General features: G+C 48.4%; 1 protein-coding gene across 2 annotated transcripts in view; it reads left to right on the top strand.

The window, feature by feature from the left end:
- EPHB1 (EPH receptor B1) overlaps nucleotides 1–25,272 on the top strand; it is a 425,029-nt gene that overhangs the window by 353,078 nt on the left and 46,679 nt on the right. For both annotated transcript variants that reach the window (XR_012380507.1, XM_073899766.1), the window contains exons 10-12: nucleotides 3,552–3,674; nucleotides 16,164–16,411; nucleotides 24,250–24,465. Coding sequence is in view for 1 of the 2 variants with exons in the window: in XM_073899766.1 (XP_073755867.1) it covers nucleotides 3,552–3,674; nucleotides 16,164–16,411; nucleotides 24,250–24,465 (587 nt within the window). In the remaining variant the exon portion in view is untranslated. The remainder of the gene's footprint in view (nucleotides 1–3,551; nucleotides 3,675–16,163; nucleotides 16,412–24,249; nucleotides 24,466–25,272) is intronic.

Raw genomic sequence — 25,272 nt, 5'->3', positions numbered from 1 at the left:
AGAAACACAAAATGAGCCAAAAGACAAATGACCTGTTCTGCCTAGCTAAAGGCATTTTTTTTCTCATCATCTTCTGGGACTTGAGAAAGCCTAGCGGTAATGCAGGAGAGAGGCCTGGAGAGCGGTGTTATTCCAGGATGAGGTAGATGCCGGGGAGCCATGATGGGCACGTGCTCGGTCAAATCACTCTCCTGATTTCGACTGGTGGATCCCTGCCCCCAGCCAGAAGAGTTAGGCCAGGACCCTCCCTTTCAGATCCCCATCAGGAGAAAAGCACCAAGTCTGAGCCGTTTGGTAGACTTTTGATTTCAGTTTCCCTTCCTCGATGTGACAATGGTATCTTCAATTTCAGGGAAAACAAGTCCTAATTCCTACTACTGCACAGAAGCAGAACTTCACAGGCACACTGCCTCTCTCTTCCTGGGCTCCTCCGTGCAGCCCCCTCAGCTGCTCGTGAAGGGCTTTACTAACAGTCAGGACCCCTGGCCCCAGAGCAGCTGTGACATCACGCGTGTGCCTCCCCGCTCCCATTCCTACAAGCCAGCAAGGTAGCAAACCTCTCCGTGCGAGTAAACTGCACCCATCATTGAGTTGTGAACTTGCTCCCACCTTGGTGCACTTGGTTGCCTGTTCCTGGCCTGGAAGAATGCCAGCCCCATCAGGAGATGAGCCGTTGCCCTCTGGGAATAGGTCCTTCCCAGAATGGATGGGGGCTAATATCTGTAAAGCTCATTAACTCAGAATCCTTTCTCCTTCATCCTTATATGTGTCTGTACTTGCAAACCATTCATTACTGCACATTCTAGATTGTTTAATTAGTCTTTGTGAAAGAGTTCCTATAGGACAGCTTAGCATACATCGTTTAAAAGCCCTTGATCTAAAATAACAAGGTAGTTATTTTTAAAGTAACAAATATAACTCTAAGTGGCTGACATCCCCCACTGGCCACCCCACCTTGCTTCCTCTTCCTACCTCCCCAAACACTTCCTAGAACCATTTACTGATAATCATCACGAGAGCGTCAGTGTGCGAGCCCTCTGTGTACATCAGGCGCTGTGCTGGGTATGTCACTTGCAATATGTTCTGTAATATCACAGTCACCGTGGGAAGGAGCTGCTAGCTTCGCCACTGGCAGAGGAGAGGCCTGTTCTAAGAGATGCATGTGGCTTTGCTCCATTACGCCAGGCTAGTAAGAGGCTTTGTGATTCTGTCCTCGCCTTTCGACCCCAGCTTCTGGGTCTCAGCCTCCTCTCATCTCCGCACAGCACGGAATTTGGGGAAGTTCACAGGTTGTGACACTGACCTGCTGTCCGCTTGGCATTTTGAGTGGGTCTGTGGTTGCCTTACCTCCTGCCCTCACCCCTTCAGCTCATGCTACCAACTTCCACCTGCCCCATCTGTGTTTCCTCCCTAAAAAGCTCTCTCTGGCCATGGAGGCTCCCTGCTCACCTGCGCAGCAGGCTGATCAGCCCCCACCAAAGGCTTGTGGGAACCTGGGTGGTAATAGCACAGCTCCCTCCATCCAGGGTGGGCCAACTGTGAAGCATGTGCTCACGCACACCAACTCCCACAGCTTCCCTGGGGCGGCTTAAGTCTGCTTCGGTTACCCGCAGTGGGAAGTGGCTTGAGAACACACTTTTCTAGGCTGACTGCCTTGCCTGATCTTACTTCCCCACTCACCTGTCCCTACTGCTATGGAATCATCTTTCAGATAAGCCACTTGGCTCTCAGAACCTTGTCCCAAGGGTTGCTTCTGGTGGAACCCAAAGTTTGGCTGCCTGGAGATGCTGATCTGACTTCATTAGACACTTTCAGTCTGGTTTCAATGGCTCTTGCTCTTCACTTGTTCTTCATACCAAATGAGAAAGAGTTGAGCCCCATCCCTACTTTCCTTTTAGTCCACTGTTAGCAAAGTAGAACACCTGCCTCTCTCTCTCTTTCTTTCTCCTCCCCCCACATTCCCCAGGGATTAGAACATTGTACGTAAAGGTGAGGATCTCTCTGTTTGCTTTGTCCAAATCTCAGTCGGCAGATGCCAAAGTCAATGTTGTTCTTCCTAAGTTTCCAAGGAGCATTCTAGCATGGTGTTGACCATCCTAAAGCAAACAGCATAGCATGCTAGGAGTGATTTTATTTAGTGACTAGGAATGAACCATCTTTCAGAAAGAGTTGATCTTCTGGGCATGGCACCTGGCTCTCTCTGACTTAAAAAAACAAAAAAGCAAAAACAAAAAAAACAACCCTTCACTTCTTTGCTGTATCTTCCTTCTCCCTCTGGATTGGATTCTAGCACTTTGAATCCTTGCCTGAATTATGACCAAAGCAACACGAACTTGGGGGAGCTGTAGAGTCCTCAGATTTTTTTGGATGATAAATGTCAGAACTAGCCTTTGCATATAGGGCTGCAAGTCAGCGAGATGAGGCGCAGTAGGGACAGGAGGTCCCAACCTCAGACTTGGGTCCTGACTGTGGGCGCTCGGCACCTGTGCCTTTGCAGACCTGCCTGCCCTGCAGACCTGACTCTTCCATCGACCAGACAGCAGCAGCGGGCAGGCAAACTGCCTCCCCCTCACAAGGATGCCATGCTGGACCCTGTGGTGTCGCTTTCAAAGTCCTCTCCTGCTCACCACACCACCACTGAGGAAACAGTGTCTAGACTTTGCCTAGTGACACATCTGACATGTTGAAAATTACATTGTGAGTGAATCCATTTGTTTCTTGGGTTCCATTTCCTTTTTTGTCCCCTCTCCTCCACTTTTTGAATGTATGTTTTTTGCAGTGACAATTCTCTATTTTGTCCCCATGCACACCTATTTATCTTGCCGTTCTAACCATCAGTGACAAAGTCTATATTCCTTTTTGTATTTCTCATTCACCATTTTATTCGTTTTTCATACTTCTGTGTGTCTGAGGGCATGGACGTTCACTGCCATTTTTCTTTCATTCCACCTCATTTTTTTTTTCTCTGTAGACTTTGCTCTTTATCAGTATTTTCTAAGCTTTTCTCTTCACGTTTTCTCTTCTGGTATTCTGTCTTGACACTTCTAACTTGGGGTTTTTGTTATAGCAATTTCTCCTTCTCTCTTTCTCTCTCTCTCTCTTTTTTTAATCCAGCCTCATCCCTCTTGCAGCCTTGGCCACGGCCGTCAGTTATAACCTTAACAGTGGCCTCCACTCAGAAGAGTTGTCAAGTTGATAAATATTGATATCTACCCTACCATTTTACCACCACTTTTCTGCTAATGCATTTGGTTGGCATCAATCAGTTTCTTTGCCTTCTGTGAGCGCTCATTGTGGGAACTGGTCCCGATCTGTCATTTATAAGTAATCTGCTCCACATTTCATCAAGAGCTCAGAAAGAGAAGAAAATATAGAGGAGAAGTAGAGGACAGAGAACCAAGCTAGTGTAGCTCAGAGGGAAGGGACATGGGAAGGCCCAGCCAGGCATAAAGAAGCAATCTGGTGTGTAGGGGAGCTAGGGACAACAGCCAGGACTTACTGACCACCGTGTCCTCTTTGGGATGTTAACCCTGCTTGTCTCCTCTAATAAGGCTCCCCAGGGATGAAGATCTACATTGACCCCTTCACTTATGAGGACCCCAACGAAGCTGTCCGGGAGTTTGCCAAGGAGATTGATGTATCTTTTGTGAAAATCGAAGAGGTCATCGGAGCAGGTATGGCTCTCCCCCCTCCCCCTTGTTTCTGTTCTCTTGGTGTCCAAACATCTTCTTACCACCATGCAAGGTGTTCTCTTTCAGCATAAAAAGTCATCCCATTGAGAAAAGAGCCTCTAACATCTTTCTCCCCAGAAGATGAGTCTGAATCATCTACAATGTGTGTCTAGGGATCTTTTGGGGACCTTGATCATGGTGGCCAAGCTTGACCGGTGTTGGAGAGAGGTCAGCTGTAATTTTGAAAGATTCAGACATAGCTCTGGAAATGGACTACCAAATGCAGATGAAGAGAGAGGTCTAGGGTACACAGTTGAGAAGACTGAAAGAAACAGAAATTTTTAGAAGCTGGACTTAATGTCTCACTCACTGATATTTCCATGGCTCTGGATCAAGATTTCTTCCCAAACTTTCAGTTCTCCTTTTCTTATATACACGCATTTGGAGACAGATCATGATGAATTGAAGAGGGACCACTGTTTCTGGAAGAAAACCCACCCCTAACTGTATTTCCTACAAAAGATCTATGATATGGACGGTAACCCAAGACAGATTTCACTTCCGAGAAACATGCATGCTCTCATCCATCGTATTGCATTGGAATAGAAACTCAGCCCAACAGAGGACTAGCTGCCTGAGATGTTCTCAGGAGATCCTACCTAAAGACTGACCTAGAATTTTCATCTTTCCTTAACGGATCAGTAGTTGAGTCAATTTGGCAGTGGACCCAGCCTTTTTAATGTGGAAGAGTAAAATATCCCGAAATATCTTCACTTTATAAGCAATCTCTTTATGCCTCCTCTACTGCCTGTTTTGAATCTTCTTAAAACTGTGCTTGCTTTGTGTCCTCTTTCCTTTTATTTTCTTCTACAAAATTCTTTGTCTTTCCTTCTTCTCCAGTTCTTGTTAGCCATTGTTCAAGCTCTCTTCACGCATATGCTGTTGTCTTCCTTTTAGTTTCTACGTTTAGAAGTGCTTTATTCATAGCAATATTTGGAAAGCCATGGAGTTGCCTCTTCCTGTAATGTTTTAACTCGATAAAATATGCTTAAAGTCTTACAGACAGCCACTTCGTATATTATCTTTAGGGGGAAAGTCACTATCCTTCCATTCACTGCATCTTCTTAATGCACAGAGGGGTCACAAAGCCATCTGTGAAATTGGAAGTCACATTTGAAAGCTTGCCCATTAGGCCACCATTTTCATGCTCTGGTTTCTCTCTTAAAGAGCTCCACCCTCATGGCATCTCTGTGGGGGCTGCTGGAACTGCCCCTGTCAAGACACACCTCTCCTCTCTCACCAGCCCCTCAGGAGTTCCAGCCAGCTGGCCGTAATCTGATCCACATGAGTCTATACGTATTTCCCATTGACTTTCATTAAATATGTTACTGAACCACGACTTTCACTTCTGTGCAGATAATTTTTTCTTCCTCCTTAGATGCTGACATATTTAAAGATCATGCCTTGGAAGGCTGGATACCAGATAAATTGGATTACTTCTAGGGGCTCAGATTTCTCCAGTGAACTTGAAAGAGTGTTGGGGAGGCTTGCTTTCAGTCCTGCACCCTGTTTCCCCACATTATTAATTGTTGTTATGTCATGTGGTAATGGTGCTAGTGATTTTAATGTTTTTATTTATGTCATGTGCTTCGAGCGATGTGTTCTGGACTGCATTTCACCCCAGGGAGCCCCCATCAACCCCCTCCCACCTTTGTCAGGGGAAGAGTAAAGAGCCTTCTCACTTTATGACCCTGCCAGGGAGTGACGATTGGGGGTGAGCTCACCAACAGCCAGATGCCTATAAAGGGGCAATCGATGGCGCAGCTCCATCCTTCACTTTCCCTTTTTGTGTAGCCTGGGCCTCTGCTGCCGTGTTGGTGCATCTTGCTCAGAGAAGGTCAGTCGTCTCCGAGGCTCACGTGGTAGTGGGGAGGGATCGATACATTTAGCAGTTCGTGAGACGTCCAGCAGCACCAGGTAAAGACCCGTGCCTGGTCGCTGCCAATCACCCTCTACCAGACACTCATCTCCTCACGATTCAGAAATTCCAGGGCTAATCCCTGTGGATGTTAATTCACTATGTGTAACTCGATGCAGTTTTAACAGAAGACACTCCTAGCTGGAATCAGTCCCCACTTTTTCTCCTCTCTCCACTCTTGCTTCTCCCACACCCTGCCTCACTGAGACTGACTTCACTTTGTGCTAAAAGAGCTGGTGTGAAGGTCAAGTTAAAAAAAAAAAAAGAATTTTGTAAGGTAATGTTTATACAGTGTTACTGGCAATCCTGCTCTTAGCCTCCTGGCTGATTGGGAGCAGGGGGCAAAAACAGGGGTGCAGATGGTAACAACACATGAAGAGAAGACTCAGAAGTTAGTCATCCTTTCTTTGCTTGTGTATTCCTTCCTTCCCCCTCACCCCTCAACAAGCTCTTATTGAATACTCCTTGCATGCTGGATGTGGGGTTCCGGAGATGGACAAACAGCAGTCGTCTCCCATGCCCAGAGGTCTGACAATCTTAGCGGGAAATAGGCCAGTCATGTGTTCGCTGTTTCACACCATCTGCAACAGGCGTGTGCAATGTTGGGCCAACACGGAGCAGTGCTCAGTTCCTTGTTCTGGGAATGGGCAGGGATATCAGGAAGGCTTCACAAAGGAGATAACTTTGGCCTGAGCTTTCAAGGATGAAAACTAGTCGAAAGAGCAAGTTTTTTTGTGAAGCTCATTAGAGAGTGAGACAATGACAGAAGAGGAAAATTGCATGATTTAAGGAGAGAAATGAACATGACCTTCTAGCAGCAGGCTGCTGGGGCCAGCTGGTACCAGCTCACAAGAGCCGACTGTGTACATCTCTTTCCAGCCCCATGTTCAGTGACACATGTTGGTAGGGCCACATCAGCCCCACGAAAAGTATTTACACGGCGGGAATTGGCAAATGCTACAAATGGGAGGTGTCTGTTCCTCTGTTTCTTTGCTTTCTGGAGAGCTGGTAGTTGAACACTTACTAGCACACCCCAGCCTTCCAGACTGTGCAAGGTTATTTCAAGAGGATGCAGAGGAACCCACCTATGCCTGCTGAGTGTGGAGCCCAAGGAGTGGGCTGTGATTGTTGCAGGAGGGGTTCCGTTTAGAGTTCAAGAAGATCCTCGTTCATTAAACACTGATCCTGTGCCTGGGACTGTGGTGGGTGCTGGGAAATGCAAGATGCCTAACACCGCCTGCCCTGTAGGGGTGATGGTCTAATACACACACCGTGCCCGTCCACAAGAGGATGGTGGGCCATTGACTGCTAAGACGAGGGGCCTAGAGAACAGGTAGGCCTGGAGATGGGGGGAGAGGCTTGAGGGCAGGAGGGAATCCAGGGAAAAGAGATCTTAGGGGCCCATGAGGATATGGAGGCTTTGGATGGACTGACATGCCATGTGGCACATCCTAAGAACAAGGAGGAGAGAAGGCTGACAGGGAGATGTTTCCTGACAGTCAGTATCAAGCATTGAGTCTGGGGAATCAGGCTGAGACCCGGCATTCCAGAGGCTCGGGTATGGATTTTATCCTGTGGAGGATGGTGCGTTTTAGGTAGGCGTCTGAGCAGGCTGGGTGATAGGAATGAGGCTCTGGGGACGCAAATCGGATAGATGGTGTGTCTGGATTGGACTGGAAGGAGGTGATGGAGAAGGATGCGTGAGGCCTCGGAGGCATGGAGACCAGTTGTGGGGCTTTGCTTGGAAGCGTGGAGAGGGTTTGAGCTGGCCGCTGCTGGGATGGAGGTGGTAGGGCAGGCTGTGCTCCAGTAACTAAACGGATCTAAACCGGAATGGATCCAAACATGGTGAATGGAGCTGATGCGGGGGATGTGACACGGAGGTTGTGGCCAGAAATGTGGAGCATGGGATTAAGCCCCTTGAAGGGAGGGAAGGCTGCCAGGCCCCGGGGGTAGGGCTTGGCCGTCATGCATGTGAGTGAAGGCAGTAGAGTCAAGTTTAGGTACTGAGGCTGAAGAGTTGTAACAAGTGCCCAGGTCTTCTCAAGCTGCCTGTCTCTCAACATCACGCTCAAAGTTCCATGAAAGCAAGGCATCCTCAGGGTTTTTGTTAGTCCCACGCCTGGCCTGGTGTGGCACTCAGGGGCTCTATCAAAAGTTTGTTGCTTATGGTTGAAGGAAAGTAGGTCCTTGAGGGGAGAGTAGAGCAGGGAGGAAAATTTGGGGAACTGGGCAGAGCTTAGGAGAATGGAGAGAACTGAGAGGGAGGTAAAGGGTCCTGATTCACTTGGCGCTCCGGAAGGGGCCAAATGAGATGAAGGCCACTGCCCCCCCGCCCCCCGCTGCAGATAATGGACACCACTGGTCTCTTCAAAGAGGGCCATAGGCCCTCTGGAGTCTTTGGAAAGTATCAGCTCTTTGTGACCACAAATCAGACTCACAGGAACCATCTCACAGGTCAACTCCAATTCATGGGTTAATTCTGATCAGTTCGACCCGTAGATTCACCCAGAGCATCAAGCAGGCTGCCATCTATAACTGGGCCCTACGGCATGAATGGCGGTCTGGCTTGTGCAATGTGTAACCTATGTAGCTATATGCAGCAGCCCTGATCATGACTGTCAAGTGCATGAAAATGTAGGTAGAGGTGACACTAGAAGGTGGCTTCCAGAGGAAGATATGGCAATTGTATTTTATTAATAAATCTCCTCCTCTGACTCCAGCAGCTGCCAATTCAGCATTTCTACAGATAACTTTTTATGAGAGAGAGGCAGGCTTATGGGGAGAGGGCTGGGTGAGCTGGGGAGGGGGATCTGTGATGTGCACAGATTGGGAATGGGGCCAGTTCTGTGCCCACCAGTTCTCTTCTTTGAAGAAGACGGGTTTTTTGGGAGTGTTTTGGTAGAAAGGTCACCTGCCAACCTGACTCTCCTGGGCTTATTCAAAGTGAGAGTGGGAGCATGAGGGTGGCCTCAATACTGGACAAGAGTCACAACAGGAAGGGTTTCCAGAAGAGGAAATCAAGTAGATGTCTTAAGGAATTATGATTAAAATAACTGGCATATATTGAACACTCACCACGGACATACTTTACAAGCGTTGTCTCACTTCACTCCCTTAATGTGAGGTAGGGTGTGTGTGTGTGTGTGTGTGTGTGTGTGTGTGTGTGTGTTTAAACTGGTGAGGAAATAAACATTCAGAGGACGGCTTGCCAAAGATGGTGCTGTCAGCTGAGTGAATAATAGAGCAAGAATTGAAACATAGACACGGCTGATCTAGGTCTGGTGAATGTAACCCCCACACAGCTACCACTTTGGGTACTGTTCTGGAAAAGAGCAGTTAAGTATACAGGGATGTTACTTCTGATGGTAAACTCTGTCTGGGAGTTTGGAATATGCAAACGTCCTTGCTGGCAATGATGAAACTGTCCTAGAATTCAGTATGCCCATGGGGAGTGGGCAGGCACCCCACATTTCCTGGGGAGGGTAAGTTCTTCTGTCCACCAGTCCTCCTCTTCTAGTACGATCAGCTATCTACCTTAAGAAGGGTAACAATGAGGACCAAGATATGTAGCATTTTCAGTATGTGCTTGCTTACATTATGAAAACAATGTCATCGACAGGTTGGCAGTTGTCGAATGACCACGAACAGCCATAAGAAAAGAGAAAATCCGTTCACTCTCACCGTGTAGGTATTAAGTATTGTGGACCCCATGGCTATCGAGCAGGTTCCATTTCATCTGCTAACTCCAGTAGCCCGGTAGTGGGGACCTGGGGAGCTCTGCCGAAAAGGAGGAATAGTGCTGTGATCAATAAGGAATGTCTGTCCTGGGTGCGGGGTTAGGAGGTAGCGGACTGCCTGCCATGGTTTTACTATCCCTGGTTTAGCCATAACCTACTTACCTTGCCCAGGCTACTGTGATAAAACTGGCTGGTAATCATACTTTAAAACCTAGTTTAAATTTATTCTTTAAAAGTTCCTTTTCTGGTGGAAGCTTGAATTAGTAACTAGAAGCTCTGCTTTCCTTTTTTTCCCCCAAGGCAGTTTGTGACTTCAAAATGCTGTTGCTAAAAAAGAGAGAGAGAGTGCAATTGTGTGTAGCTTCTCACTGCACATAGCCAACAGTCACCGCTCAAAATACCTGCTGGCAGGTTGGATGTTTCATTTTCAAAAATTGAAAACTCTTTCCTTCTGATTTTCTATATAATAGCTGAGGCATTTAATGCTGCCAAACCACTTCTTCTCTCTTCCTCATTTTGTCAAGGAAAGGAGGAAAGAAGAACTGGCGAGGAGCTAAAAACTTGTAGGGGATAATTTCAGGAGCTGTCTGGAGGACAGTCTCGGGAATTGGCTGCATTACCCTCAGCGGACAGCCTGGAGGGTTGTGGTTCTCAAACTTGAGCCAGGCGTCAGAATCCTCTTGGAGGCATATTAAAACTCATGTCACAGGACCCCACCTACTGAGCTTCTGACCCAGAAGGTCCAGCTGGAGCTGGAGAATCTGCATTTTCTAACAAGTTGCCTGGTGTTGCTGTTGGACGGAAACCACACCTTGAGAACCAAGCCTGGCCCCCAGACTGGCCTGAAGCTAGAGAGAAGTCCTAGCCAAAGGGTAGGAGAGGCTCCAAGGTCAGCTGCGAGGATGCATGCCAATCAAAGTCCAGCCAGACCAAAATTAGGCTGGCTACAATCACTGTCAGTGAAGGATCCACGTAGCAAGAATCAACCATAACCTCTACCCAGTCATTTCCTACAAGCATCTATTTTAAATATAATGTTAATGCTTGATTTGTGGAGAATATTTTTAGGTATTATGAATTTTTATCAAAAACTGCAAAATGTATGGCCGTGGTTGGGAGCTCTTATAAAAGGAAGCTCTCTAGAGCTCAGATCATGGGAAATCAAAGCATCACAGACAGCGAGCTCTAGCCCAAATGACAGGCAAGTTGTCAAGAAGCAAAAATAGTGTCTTGAGAATGGTACATGAACCTGAAGTCAAAGGTCAAGGGGACAGAGTCTCTCAGACTGTAAGCCACCCAAAGCCTTGGTTTTCTGTTACTAACAGTGGCAGTATGCCCATCGACTCCCACTCCCTACGAACCTTGGCGGTGCTAGAGGGCCAGAGCCCCCACACTTCAGCACCTGAGGCTGACCTGGAGATGCCTTCCACGCCCAGATACCTGGCAGCCTGCCTTCCCCACCACCCCCGGCATAAAGCCCTGCTTTGTCTTGGGTCCCATTAGTTTGCAGAAACCTGCTCTTCCTCCTTTTTCTCTTCCAGAGCCCACCTCCCACACGCACCAACCCCCCTCAGGCCCCACCCCCGGCTAGTCTTAAATCACCACCCACAGTGTATAGTTTACAAAGCACCTTCTCCAAGACTCAGCACCCCATTAGGAAGCTCCCCGGTTGTCCATCCTTTCTTTTTATTGTGTAAAGCTGAGAAAGCTGAGCCTAGGGGCAGTGACATGCCCCGAGTCCGGTGGCCGGGCTGGTGTCCACAAGAGCTGCTTCCTCCGCTCCCTGCCCCAGTCCCTCTCCCAGCACTGGGGCCACGTAATGACAGGGTGGAGCACAGACTCCAAGTGAAGACTAAGTGGCTTCCTTGGCGGTGGGTACTTTGAAAACCTCTGGGCTTGGAGAATATGAAGTCATTTCTTTGCCAGACAGGAAAGGAGCTATTTTTACAGAATCAGTATGAAGCCTGCAGAGCAGATCCCTGAGAGCAGTAACACCATAGTGACTGACTACAAAGCCCGGCTCCCTACCCAAGGAGAGCATGTGTTTTTTCAGTCTTAGGTTCTCAGTTTTAGGTTCTCAGTAAATCGAGGGGAAGGGACAGAGATTTCCCATGGACCCCTTGCTCTACACATACACAGCGTCCCCCACCCCCAACAGCAGCCCCACCGGAGAGGTATCTTGGTGGATAAAACTACCTTGACACATCATTATCACCCCCAGTCCATGCTTTACAGGAGGGTCACTCTTGGGGTCGTATACTGTATGGACTGGGACAAATGTATACTTGACAATTGCAGACAGAGTGGTTCCACTGCCCTGAAAATCCTCTCCGGAGAGCCCATTTTTAGTTTATCATTTTTAAAACCAATATGATGCAACCCCCCACAGAAGATACAGCTTTAAGCTCAAGGAGTAGAAGCACTGCACTTGGAAACCAGTCAGCCACAAAGGTTAAACAGTGTAATAACATTTGTCAGTTCGGAAAGTAGTGTGAGCCACACCACTCTAGGTAGAACTTGCCAAAGCCACACCTTCGCTGGTCTCTTCCTTCTTGTGTTCTTTCTTTCCACTCACATCTATATAGCCCACACTCGGAGGCAGCCCATACACAAGCCCTGCTTTCCAAGGGATTCAAAGGTGTAGTGATAAAGCCCAGGTATGCCAGGGCCTTCGGGGGCACCTGGGTGGCTCAGTTGGTTAAGCGTCTGACTCTTGATTTCAGCTCAGGTCATGATTTCAGGGTCCTGGGATCAAGCCCCACATGGGGCTCCACACTCAGCAGGGAGTCTGCTTGAGATTCTCTCTCTCCCTCTGCCCCTCCCCCAACAAGTGCTCTCTCTTTCTTTCTCTCTCTCTCTAATAAATAAAATCTTAAAAAAAAAAAAAAAGAATTCCAGGGCCTTTAGCAGTTCCCTAATCCATCTGAGATACGCTTAGGTGTTTTTGTTGTTGTTGTTGTTTTTAAAGATTTTATTTATTTATTTGACAGAGAGAAACACAGCGAGAGAGGGAACACAAGCAGGGGGGGTGGGAGAGGGAGAAGCAGACTCCCCACTGAGCAGGGAGCCCGATGAGGGGCTCGATCCCAGGACCCTGGGATCATGACCTGAGCTGAAGGCAGACGCCTAACGACTGAGCCACCCAGGCGCCCCGTTAGGCTTGGGTGCTTTAGACCCGTGGTGATCAACCTGGCTGCGCATCAGAACCACCTGGGCAGCCAGGCCCGGCTTCACGGGCCTGTGACCAGTGTCATCACCCTAGGCCCCAGGTTCAGAGGGGCCCACACTTAGTTTAATGCCCTGCTGTCACAGTCTTGAAATCCTGCATAAGTTTTGAACAAGAAGTCCTGCAGTTTTATTTTATACCTGGTCTGACCCACAAATTATGTCGCTGATCCTGCGGGAAGCTGATCCTGCTTCTACTCAGGGTGCACCCAGACAAGCAAATCAGAATTCCTAGAGGTGGGACCCAGACCTCTGTTCTTTGTACAAAGTACACCTGCTCCCCAGGGTTCTGCTGTGGGCGGCCAACTTTGGGAACTACTGGCATAGAAGAGAAGTCTTTAACTGGGGCATTCCTGTGTGTGTTGTAGGGGACATCAGATTCACCTGGGGCACTTTCCCCAAATCCACACACTGATGTAGAAATTGATGAAGATTCTGATTCCTAAATATTCTCACCCCACCCAACTCCCAGGTAGGAAGTTTCAATGACTGTGAGATCTATGACCTAGGCCCAGTGTGTTTGCAGTTCCCTACATATGAGTTGCAGTGACAGTGACGGCACGTGAACTGTTAGGACCTGCACAGCTGGGCCATGGTGGTCCCTGGATTGTGACTTCATAGCCACACTGCTGAGCACACCTGCCAAGAGGCAGTATGGCAGGGGGAAAAGGGTGGGGCACCGACAGCAATCCTGGCTCTGACTCGCAGCTGTAGGGTTTAGGGCCTGTTTTCCTTGTGCCCCAGTTTCCTTACTAGTAAAATGAACATTATAACACCCAACTCGCGAGGGTGCTGTGAGGATTAAATAAGATATGCAAAGAACCTAGCACATTGCCTGGCACCTAGTAGATGATCAATAGATATTGGTGTCCTATCTCCTCCAAGAAGAAATATTACTGTATCTTTCCCTTCAACCACTGTCTTTTTTTTTTAAGATTTTATTTATTTATTTGACAGAGAGAGATAGCGAGAGAAGGAACACAAGCAGGGGGAGTGGGAGAGGGGGAAACAGGCTTCCTGCCGAGCAGGGAGCCCGATGCGGGGCTCTATCCCAGGACCCTGGGATCATGACCTGAGCCAAAGGCAGACGCTTAACCGACTGAGCCACCCAGGCGCCCCTCAACCACTGTCTTTTTACTAAAGAAAATGTAACTCATTATTAAAGCAACAAGGAAGAAATACTAACCAATATTCTTCAATTAGTATACTTATCAAATATGCAATCTATATTCATTCAGCTCATGGTTCCTGAATACTTGCTAGGTCAAGGTGTCAGAAGGATGGATTTTATATACACACACACAGATTATACAGCATGTATGCATGTATACGAATATACACACACACATGTACACACATACTATACACACACGTATATGACAGGCCCCTGTTGTGCAGTACTTTTAAAAAAAATTTACTCAGTTGAACAACAAAAGTAATGCTTATTGTAACAATTCAAACAATATAAAAGAAATTAGGTTAAGTTGACTGACTTTACTTCCCCACTCCTATACCCACTCTTATAGAGCAACCATATTTAAAAAGAATTTGAAGTTATAAATAAATTTTACGTGAACTTTTCCCATTGTTTTTCTTTTGCATCCATGCACACACACACTCCATTTGGGTACATACGGTGTTCACATTCTGTAGCTTTCTTTCCTCTTCTTCTTCATTGAACAATACAATGCGGACATCTTTTGAAGTCCAGACGCATGACTCATCTACTAGTTTTCAGTAGCTCATGGCATTCCACAGGATGGATGTGTCATTTTCCAGCCATTCCCCTGGCTTTGGGCATACAGTGTTTTGCTATAGAAGAAGATGGTGCAGTAACAGTCTTTTAAAAACATTTAAATACTGGTACTTCTACTTTTTTCGGATAGAGCAGGGATAGAGTGTCCAGCAGGTTACAACCCAAGAGCAGACAAAGCAGAAGCCAAACAGGTAACAATAAATATGCTCCCCCACCCCTTTGACGGGCGTGCCTACCCCATACCAGGCACCACAGTGGGCCCTGTAAGATAGGAACACGAACGAAACCCCATCTGACTTCAAGCAGTTCAGCAAAGCAGCATTTGGTTCATGTCGAAACCAGTGTCACACATGATCTATGTCCTCAGGTCCACGTTGAGATCATCCTAATGGTGTTTGTGCCAACCTCTACTCTGGCCCTAGCTTCCGACAAATCTCATGGACTCTGGAGCAATTTTGCGTGAAGAGCCCTTTCCTGCAGCTTCCTTCCGATGACTTCTGCAGCAGAAAACAAAGGGAACTCCCAGCCAATCACAGAGGCGATGTTAACTTGCTTTTCTAATTCGGCCAGTCATCGATCTGCTCACAGTTTGCTCCATTTTCTTCCAGAAGCCAAAGGTGAAAGCAAAGGTTCCCCCCAGCAGAAAACCACGAGGCCCCATCTCCCAACAGGCCTTCACCACACATGTCAGTGATGCACTTACAAGTAGACATTAAACTGCCTCACATGAAAGAACTGGAAGTTACAAAGCCAAACGAAATCGTAGAACAACTCTTGAAAGCACATTTAACAGGATTCAACAGATTTTGTAAAGCAGCTATGAAATAGTGCCACCAGAATTGTTTTTACTCTGGGTGATGTTCCTGCACAAATGTTGAAATGCTACGGCACCCGCGGAGGTGTGCTGCTCTCATTCCCTCCGAGAAACCACCTTCTGTTCAGCTGCCGGGTGTGCAGGGCGCCGCCAGCCTCCAGCTGCCCTGCCTTCAGCACCTGCCTCAATTTCCCCGCAGAGGCCAACTCTTCACGGCAGCCCCGGCCAGTGACTGAGTGTGGCAGGAGGCTGGAGCCTGGGCCTTCCTGGCACGGGTGCTCTGTACTCTGGAGCAGCCCACGAGTGGAGAAAATGGGCAGGCCTGCTTCAGCCAGGGCTGCGTGGTGATCTGGAGCTCTCCTTATCCATGCCTGCTTCCACCTTTCTTTTCATAAGGTCAGGTCTGCATCGTGATCTGGGACTCTGGCCAATCCTGCTTCCCCTGCTTGTATCCTGTACGGTGTCCGCTAACTTCCCTTCCTGACGACTATCTGGGTGACCCGGTAGACGCAGAAGCTTTCGGGGCAGTGTAGGAACATGAACGTTATCCATCTCATTCAGAGCACTAAAGAACCTGAACGTATTCCCTAGCCCCTGGATGTTCTTGCGTCAGGCTCTGCTAAAAATGAATTATGGTCTGCCAAAGTGAAACTGACCGTTTCATTTTAATTATTCAGCTGGTACACAAATGAAAAACCAAACGTGAGGAAAAACAAACTTATATAGACTCTGAAATTCCACTTTAGTTACCCGAACTATTTCGAAAAACTGAGGCAAGGGACGTATTTTAATATAACCTCTGCGTTTGCCATGAACTGATTGGGGCCAGGACACCATAGTTTCAATGAGAGAACACTGTCTCCATCTCTGTCACTTTAACCACAATTCCACTCTGAGCACTATTGTGCCCGCCACTATTGTGCCCTGGTGGTTCCGCAGACTGAGAAGGAAATGGGTAACGATTGCATTCTTGTTGCAGGGGAGTTTGGAGAGGTGTACAAGGGGCGTCTGAAACTTCCGGGCAAGAGGGAGATCTATGTGGCCATCAAGACGCTGAAGGCCGGGTACTCCGAGAAGCAGCGTCGGGACTTCCTGAGCGAGGCCAGCATCATGGGCCAGTTTGACCATCCCAACATCATCCGCCTGGAGGGCGTGGTCACCAAGAGTCGGCCCGTCATGATCATCACAGAGTTCATGGAGAATGGCGCTTTGGATTCTTTCCTCAGGGTAAGAGTGGCCCGGGGGCGTGGGTGACGTTAGCAGTATGGGATGGATGCTGGGGAGGAGTGTCTGCATGAGGCTAACCTGCCACTTAGGAATCGCCCAATGAAATGTGGGTGGGCATTGGAAATGGTAGCGAGGTTGACAGATTTGTTTCTGAAAGGATAGAACACAGAGGAGCCTGTGGACCCCTCGGTAGGAGGACAGCATGGAGTGGGGCCTCGATAAATGCTCGTTGGATGAATACGAATGAACAGAGGCGGGTGACGAATGGCCATCGGCATCTGCATGAATCACGGAGATTGAGGAGACTCTCAGCGGCTACGCTGCCCCGTGTGATTCCTGCAGACGCCAGTGGCCATCGCTGCCTTTCCCCAGTACAGCCCGCCCAGCCTGCTCCCTGCATTTGCAGCTCAGAGATAAAACAAGGCCACCCTTTCTGATATCCGGCCCCCCACCCTTGGAGGAGGTGCTCCTGAGCAGGAGAGGAAGAGACAGTGTCACAAGCATTCACAGGTCTTTTCTGTGACTCCACACCAACCTGCGGCAGAGGTGGGGGGAGTGCCTCGAGGCCTATGGCTGGGAGATCTGTAAATGATCATTGTCAAACATGCTCCCGTGGAACCATGCCGGAACGGCTTGCCTCTCTGTGGGACATCACAGAGTGACTCAGAGCGGGGGTGGGTCATCAAAACCCCATGATGCCGATGTCTGGGGAGTCAGCTGGCAGAGCACAGGCCAGCCAGCAAGTCCTGCCTTGGACCAAAGCCTCAGCTGGGGACTGGGGGGAGGAGGGGGGCCTGAGAGCAGAGGGTGTGCGGGCAGCATCACAATGGGGCAGGGTCTCCTGAGCAAGGACTTCAGGGTAATACCAAGTGGCAGGCTATGCTTGTCACCAAAGCTACCAAACAGTAGCTGTGGCTGCAGATCAAAGGATCATTCAGATACTTGGTCTTGAAATTATTCATGGGGCCACTGCTGTGGTCATGCCCTCTACTGGATTCTGGGCCTATAGACATGAAAGAGACAGGGCTCTAATGCTAAGTAAGAAATCACCCAAGATTTCAGTGGCTCACCACAATTTATTTTGTTCATGAATCTGCAATCTGGGCTCGTTGGGGACATCTCTGTTCCATGTGGTGTCAGCTGGGGCACTTCAAGATCTGGGGCCTGGAATCATCCAAAGACTCACTCACTCATCTGTCTGGCAGCTGATGCTGGGTATCCGCTGGCCTGTCTCCAGGTGTCTGCATGGGCTTCCTCACAGCAAGCTGGGTCCTAAGAACAAATGTCTCAAGAGAAAAAGGCAGAAGCTGGACCACTTTTGTAACTTAGCTTCAAGTCCCACAGTACCCTTTGACCACTGCGAGGGGCTGCCCAGATTCAAGGGGGGGAACGGGCCCTCCATTTTGATGGGGGGCAGTTACATGATGTGGTCTTACACATAAGCGATGGGAGGTCCTGTTGTGCCCATCTTAGAGACTACAACCTGCCACAGCGGTCCCTTCTCTGAGGACCTGAGTGCCCAGAGCGTCCAGCAATCATCTGCCCAGATTCTTTATGTTTCCACGTGTGGTGTGAAGATGTATGGTGAGCCAAGAAGAACTGAAATCTTCCTAGGGGAGCCAGGGAAGTCTTTAAAAGAGGAGGGAAAATTATCTGATCCTGGAGAATGAGGCACTCGCCAGGCAGGCAGGGGAGAAGGCAGGTACGATGGAACAATTGAGCAGTGTCTTCAAAGGCCAGAGCCAGCATGACCTATCTGATAATCTTTCAGCAGCTGTGTGGTGGCTCCAAAGCTCAGACTCAGGGCCGAGGGGCTGCCGTGTGGAAGGGTAGCTCGGGCACTTGTCTAGAAGCTGCATTTGCACCGACTGGCTACTTCGGCAGGGCAAGCACACGCTTTTGCCTCCTCTGCGTTTTTAGGCAGTAGCAGCTAATTTTTAGTGGGGGGCATGGGATGACAATGGATGGGGCTGACGTACGCAGCCTAATACGGTCTCCTTGAAGGAATGGGTTATGCCCTTTATTTTAAAACCCCCGGTACCTAACACAGGGAGCACCTGGTAAATGCTGGTTGAGTGAAAAACATGAAAAGCCATTTCTGGCACCAAAGTGTTTGGGAATGGCAGGAGAAATGGGAGTCATCCTGAGTGTACATGGTCTCCCTTTCTTATAGCCAGACCCCTCACGTCAGAGTGGGGTAAAGACTGTGCTTTCCTGGGGGCATTCATTCGTGATCAGAGATCTCATGAAGACAGCCAAATAAAAGTGAATAGAAGACAATGTTAGGAGAGAAAGCATTTTCTGGAACCAGCCTCCAGACCTTTTTTAGGAGCCATTTATTTTCTACGAGTCACCTGATTGTACTTCACAGAGTCGCAACATGATTTGAGGACTGTGATCAGACTTTCTCCCCCGGAACATACAAGCAAACAAAGAGATTCATTCTCAGGAGCCTGCAGAAAATCAAAATCCCACATGGATGCTCCACACAAGGCTCTTTCCGCGTGGGGCCCAGGACATGGGGGCATGCTGGACACCAGTATTTTTCATGATGATGAGGCCCAGGTGGTGGGAGAAGAGCCAGGGGCAAGTGATGAACACAGGGCAACAGAGGATAAGGGATGGCAAGGAAGGAACGGCCAGAGCAGGCAGCACCAGGAGGAGAGGGGAAATGAAGCGTTTCTGACTCCTCGAACAGCATGGAGGCAGGTAATCTATAAATCTAATTTCAGCCTTACTACCAAACCCTGGAGCAGAGCAACATTAATTGATGTATCTGCTGCTTGGTAAAATTGAAAAGTAGGTCATCAGTGCAGTTCTGCAGGGCCCATCTTCTGGGAAGTAGTATAATTTTAGGATCACCATTCAGAGAAGAAAGGAAGGAGTCCTCAGTTTGTGCAACTGCCCCCCTCCCCTCCACCACCAAACTGTTCATGGTAGTTTACAATGAGTCTGAGAGGCTGTGGGCATCTGGGATCCAGTGAGCACCTTGGACATGGCTTCTCACAGCCCACGTACTGCTCCTCTCCCATTGCAGGACGTAGAATCCTTCACCTTCTGGAGGGATTAGAAGCACCATTATTTTTTAACCGCATGTTCAGTAGGTTCATTATTGTCCATTTTTGGAAAATATCTGCACCATGGATTATGTCACATGCGAATCCATAATTAAACATTTGCTTGTTGGCACTCAAACTTAGGGGATTCAATCTGGTGGCTCTTGGATAGTCTTAAGAACACGGCCTATAGCCCTCATCAGTGTCCCTCCCGTGCCAGAGCCAAGAAGGTCAACGTGCTCTGGAAGGCCTTCCCGCCTAGCTTGGCCTTGTGGTCACTGCTGGTTCATCCACAGATGGTCATAGCTGTAAGACTCTTAGAAGTTACTGAGCAATGTCAAATGTGGACATTTCTTATCAGGGAGGCTCATTCATGGGCTGGAGCTAGATGACCATAACCCAGAGGTCAGGAAGAGAATACCAGACTGGATGCCCCGAGACCTCGGTTCTGCTTAGGGCTCCACTGGGAGTCACCCGGTGGCCTTGAGCAAATCTGTTAACTCAATTTCCCAATCTATAAACTAAAGGCTTTGAGCTGGAGGATCTTGAAAGGTAGGTCTCTTACAGTTAAAAAAAAAAAATCTATGATTCATTCTCTTCAAACAAATCAAATAAGGATTTCATTTCCTGAAGTGGATTTGTCAACGAAAGTTGAAATACCTAAATCCTTCCTGCCTAATAAAAGGACCAGCAAGTGGCTTCAGTGAATTTGCTGAAAAGCAATTTCAGCAGAAAGCACTTCAGGAAGGAAAGAAAGTTTAAATCACTTCACCCAGGCCTGTATTTTTTCTCTATACGGTGTTTTTACCATGTGATCAGCGTGGAGCCTGACCCTTTTCCAGAGTCACTAGGAAAACTGGGCTTTTTCTGTCTTGTTTATCTTTGGATGCTGGTGTTCCTATCTTTGGAAGTTCTTCTTGGGAAGTTACACCAATGAACTGAGCATAAAACAGTTGAACATGGCAGGGGATCTTCATGTGTTTATATCTTTAAGTTTCACCAAAATTATGAACTCAACAGGCACAATCCTGTCTTATTGTGATATGTGATTCCTCTGCAGGTTCTAAAGAAAATGTGTTGCCATTGCAAAGTCAGCATGTTCCATGAAAAAGACCCCGGACAGGAGTTAAAAGATTCAAATCAGAGTAGCATATTTGAGGTACACATGCCTCTACTTTCTTTTTCTAGGACCATGGCAGACATCATTAATCAGTCATGTCACTTTTTGCTGCAAAGTTTTATATGCAGCCTTCTTCTCTACACATTTGAGGAAGTCGTTACTATCAGAGACGGAATGTCAGTGGAGAAGTAATTTGCTATTCTGGACTTAGATTCTTGTTGTAAGTCAAAGCCACACTGAGTGATTTAAGGCTAATCACTTAAACTTTCTGGACTTCCTTTATCTCCTCTGAAAAGCAATAAACTATCCCCTGCCTTGCACAAAGGAGGATCAAAAAGTATTCTATAAGTGTGACTTGCCATTCAAAAGTCAAGAAATGGAAGAAATCATGTTTGTTCATTAACTGACCTAAATGTCCCGCCTGCATCATTAGGCCCCAACCGTCCACTACTACAGCTGGGGTGTGGACTCTTGGGGGGTCTACTACAGATGCCAACCCGTTGAGCTCAGAATGCACTGCGGACTAGGCTCTCCTACAGTAATGATCCTAGGATGTCTCCGGGACACACCAGGAAGCTGCGGGAACCTACAGGCCTGGCCCCAGGTGTCCTCCATTCCTCTCACCAGGTATCTGAGTATGTGGGCAAGCTGGTTTGTGAGACATTATGGCCTGGCTGATAATACCAGCAGTCCCTGCTACTGTCTTAGTATTCATGGGCACAGAGACAAGCCCTGTCACATGTATTGTCTCACTTGACCTCACCAAAATCCTATGAAGAATGGACAGTGTGTTCTTGTGTTACGGATGTGGGAATGACAGCTCTGGAAGTTAAATGACTTGCCCAAGTGCACACAGCCAATACGCAGCAGAGCCTGGACCCCAGTCTGGGTCTGTCTGTCTCCAAAGCCTGGACTTTTCACCACTTCTTGGCCTTTATTGACTCCAGAAACTCTAAGGGTGACTGATCTAAATATTAAAACAAATCAGATAGTAAAGCTGTTCCATGTAGGCTTAAATGATTTAAAGTAGAAACAGGCATATTGCTGCACATTCTTTCAACATTTCTTTTCCCAGAGTTGTTTACAGTCACCACCAGTCCCCTCCCCAAAATCTATTTACAAGCTGGCTTCTTTTGGGAGACATTCATTTTTAACCACATTGTTGTCTACACTTACAGAGAGGAAGTAACAAACTGAATTGGAAAAATATGACCCTTGTGACTTGCAGCTGAGACACATTTTCTAATATACAGAAGTTGCATGACAACTTTCTGGGGAGGCAGGTCCCCAGAGACCTACTTAGAGAAAATGAATGGTGCTAGCAAAAGCCTGGCTAACTTCTCGAGGAGGTGTTGATTGAAGTTCATTAGTGAGAAGGAGGATTCGCATCACTCACGGCACATCCAGCTCTCGCAGATGGGCACCATGTGCTGCACACCAGAGTTTCCAAAAAAGCAGATCTGTACTTCCTTTTGGAGTTGGTTAGAAGAAAATATTGCAGAGAAAGCATTCCAGGCAGGCTGGGAGGGGGTTAAGGTTTGAGTTAGAAACAGTCTGGAACCTGGGGTGTGTCGATCCCAGTGTGTTTGGGGCTTCTCCTCTGGCAGGCGTCTCAGGAAGGAGTGGAGGGAGGTCACTTGGCTCACTCTAACTGATCAAGGGGCAGAACCCTGGACACAGACCCAGGCTTGCGATCTTGCATGAGGAGAAGTCTTCAACATTCATCCTATCATGGTTAGACTTTTTGATGGCGGGGTTTTCTCCAATAAATAGGGTATCTTTGCAATAGTTGTTTCATTTTTCCTTATTGATTGTTGCGTAGAAAATGCTTTTGTAGAGGCACATGCATAAATGATGTGCCCCACACATATTCAAGAGAGGTAATGCATGTGAGTGCATTGTGTATCACCTCACAGGCACTCAATAAATGGGAGCTGTGCCCACTGTTTATGCTTTCTGTGTTTCGTCTGAGGGCACTAGGGAGTGGCTGCCTTGCCCGGTGTCCAGCAGTAACTGGACCAGACCTAGGGTGTTCTGCCTCCTCCCACCTCTCCCCCAGTCAAAGCATCTCAGTGCCTGGGCCGTGCTCTACTTACAGAATACAACTTATAGCCCTTTGGGGGAGCAACTGGGGTTGTACTAGAAGAGAAAACGTGTTGTTGGCAGCATAGCACATGGTCCACTGATTTAACCAGTGGGTGCAGAAACCAAGAGTCAGGGGCTTTGTGTAGGCAAGAGGAAGGCTGACTCATTCACCGAGGTGTGTCATTGAACCATGAAGGAGAGCATCCCCCCAGGAAACAGTGAGCCCACCGATGATAGGAGAGGGGCAGCAGTGCAGGTGGGCCTGAGGAGGAGAAGCCCCAGCTCCCATTCTCTAAGAGGGTCCACATGCCAGACACTGTGTCTGTGCTTCTCCTGCCACTAACCCCTTTGAGGTGGGTGTGGTTATCCCAATGTCAAGGTTGACAGCCCTTAGAGGACCCAAGGAAGACACCTGAAGCATTTAATTCTGGAAACAGGGAGTGATGTAGCAGTCATAAATTGAGCATATATTTACTGAGCTTTTTCTATTTACCTTAAGGTTCTTAGCCCTAGGAGTACTGTGGTGCCCACAAGAAGGAGGGTCTTGTCTTCAAAGAGCTTATAGTAAAGCGGCGGAGACAGACGGACAGGTGTGCGCACGTGGGCACATGCGTGCACGCACACACACACACACACACACACACACACACACCCCTAAAACTTGTGATGTATGCTGAGAAGAAAAATAAGAACATGCGCTGGGGCACCTGGGTGGCTCAGTCAGTTAAGCGCCCAACTCTTGATTTCGGCTCAGGTCATGACCTCAGGGTCGTGAGATCGAGCCCCGTGTCTGGCTCTGTGCTCAGCAGGAAGTCTGCTTGAGATTTTCTCTCTCTCCCTTCTCCCTCTGCCCCTCCGCCCCTCAAAGAGATAAATCTTAAAAAAAAAAATAAGAGCATGCACTAAAGACACTAAGATAGAAAGTGCATGCTAGTTATATTTGGAGCAGGGGAGTAGTTGTGGAGACATTGTCTCTGAAGAAGGGACACTTACAGGGAGATCTAAGGGCAGGTAGGTGTTGACTGTGGGGAAGAGCAGCAGGGATGGCATGTGTAGGGGCCCTAAGGCAGGAAGAGCTTGGCTTAGGAACTGACTGAGAGGTCACCATGGCTGGCAGGCGAGGCAGTGGCTCATCCCCCGGGGTCCCATGGGCCATGCTGAGTTTGGAGCTTTTCCTTAATGTGGTGGGAAGCTGTTATAGAGCTCGAAGCCTGGGAGTGGCATGGCCTGATTTTTGTCTTCCAAAGCTGGCTCTAGCTACTGTGTAGAGAATGGATGGGAGGGCGGGTGCGGGGAGGCTGTTACAGGTGATGGATGATGGTGACTTGGTTAGAATGGAGGCAGTGAGGATGGAGAGGCATGGATGGCTTTGAGATGTAATTTGGAGATGGAATCGACAGGGCTTGGCCAGGAGGAGAGAGCAGAGCGTTCAAGGGAGTGAGGGAAGGAGAAGGGCACAGTGAGCAGCATGGCCGGTCACTGACAGACGCTGACAAGCAGTAGGGCCACGGCATCTCAGCTTCTGCTTAACCACTGAAGCCCATCTTGATCCCAACGCCCTTTGTGTCTTGTTACAGCAAAATGACGGACAGTTCACGGTGATCCAGCTGGTGGGGATGCTCAGGGGTATTGCCGCAGGCATGAAGTACCTGGCTGAGATGAACTATGTGCATCGGGACCTGGCTGCTAGGAACATCCTGGTCAATAGTAACCTGGTGTGCAAGGTGTCTGACTTTGGCCTTTCCCGCTACCTCCAGGATGACACCTCAGACCCGACCTACACCAGCTCCTTGGTGAGTCCTTCCTGGTATTCTCAGGTAAAAGCGTGGCATGAATAAGAAGTGGCTGCACATGACTGGCCTAGGGACCCGTGGCAGGCAGGGCACATTGGGAGGGGCTGGGACCTGAACTTCTCTCTCCACTGGGGGAAGAAGCTGCCAGATGGAGAAATAACAGCAGCTGGTTGTGAGGCAAGCATTTGGGCATAGGCTGTAAAGAAGCGTCAGGGTGTCTGCTCTGAAGCCCTGGTGTTCCTTGGTCAATGAGAAGAGAACCTTCTGGAACAGGTGATCTGGGGGAATCCAGGTAGTTGGATGGTGGCATCAGAGATGTCCATCAGCAGAAGTAGGCGCTGGGGGGGTTAGGTTCTGTGTCACCGGGCAGACCCTTGGTGCCCTTCTCCCACTCTAGTGCTTCCTGACAGTTTAAAGACAGAGATCTACATGATGAGTCCTCTTTCATTTGCGTTTACTGCCCAGCTTCCCCCTCCACAGTCCAAGCAGCTCCAATCACCTATGGCCAGCGCCTAGTTCACACAGTTCCAGTCAGAACTGTAACAGGTCCAAAGTCGAGCTCCTGGTTTACTCCATTTTGCTCCCCAATCTCTGCATCTCCCTGGTTGCACCAACTCAACTCATGACTGAAATCTGAGAATCAGCCTTGATTGCTCTCTGCCTCACCATCCATGCCTAATCCCTCAGCAACTCCCATAGGTTCAAATAAAATCTGCCCCTTTCTTTCCTTCTCTACAGCCCTCACCCTATTCCAAAGCACCGTTCTCTTTCACCTGGTCCCTTCTAGGAGCTTCCTAACTGGTCTTC

Source organism: Callorhinus ursinus, unplaced genomic scaffold (assembly GCF_003265705.2).
Source record: "Callorhinus ursinus isolate GAN/ISIS: 27379988/994484 unplaced genomic scaffold, GSC_fseal_2.0 scaffold1, whole genome shotgun sequence".
Taxonomy (NCBI): Eukaryota; Metazoa; Chordata; class Mammalia; order Carnivora; family Otariidae; genus Callorhinus; species Callorhinus ursinus.
Note: the sequence above shows the minus strand (reverse complement) of the source record. Positions and strands in the feature narration are given on the sequence as shown.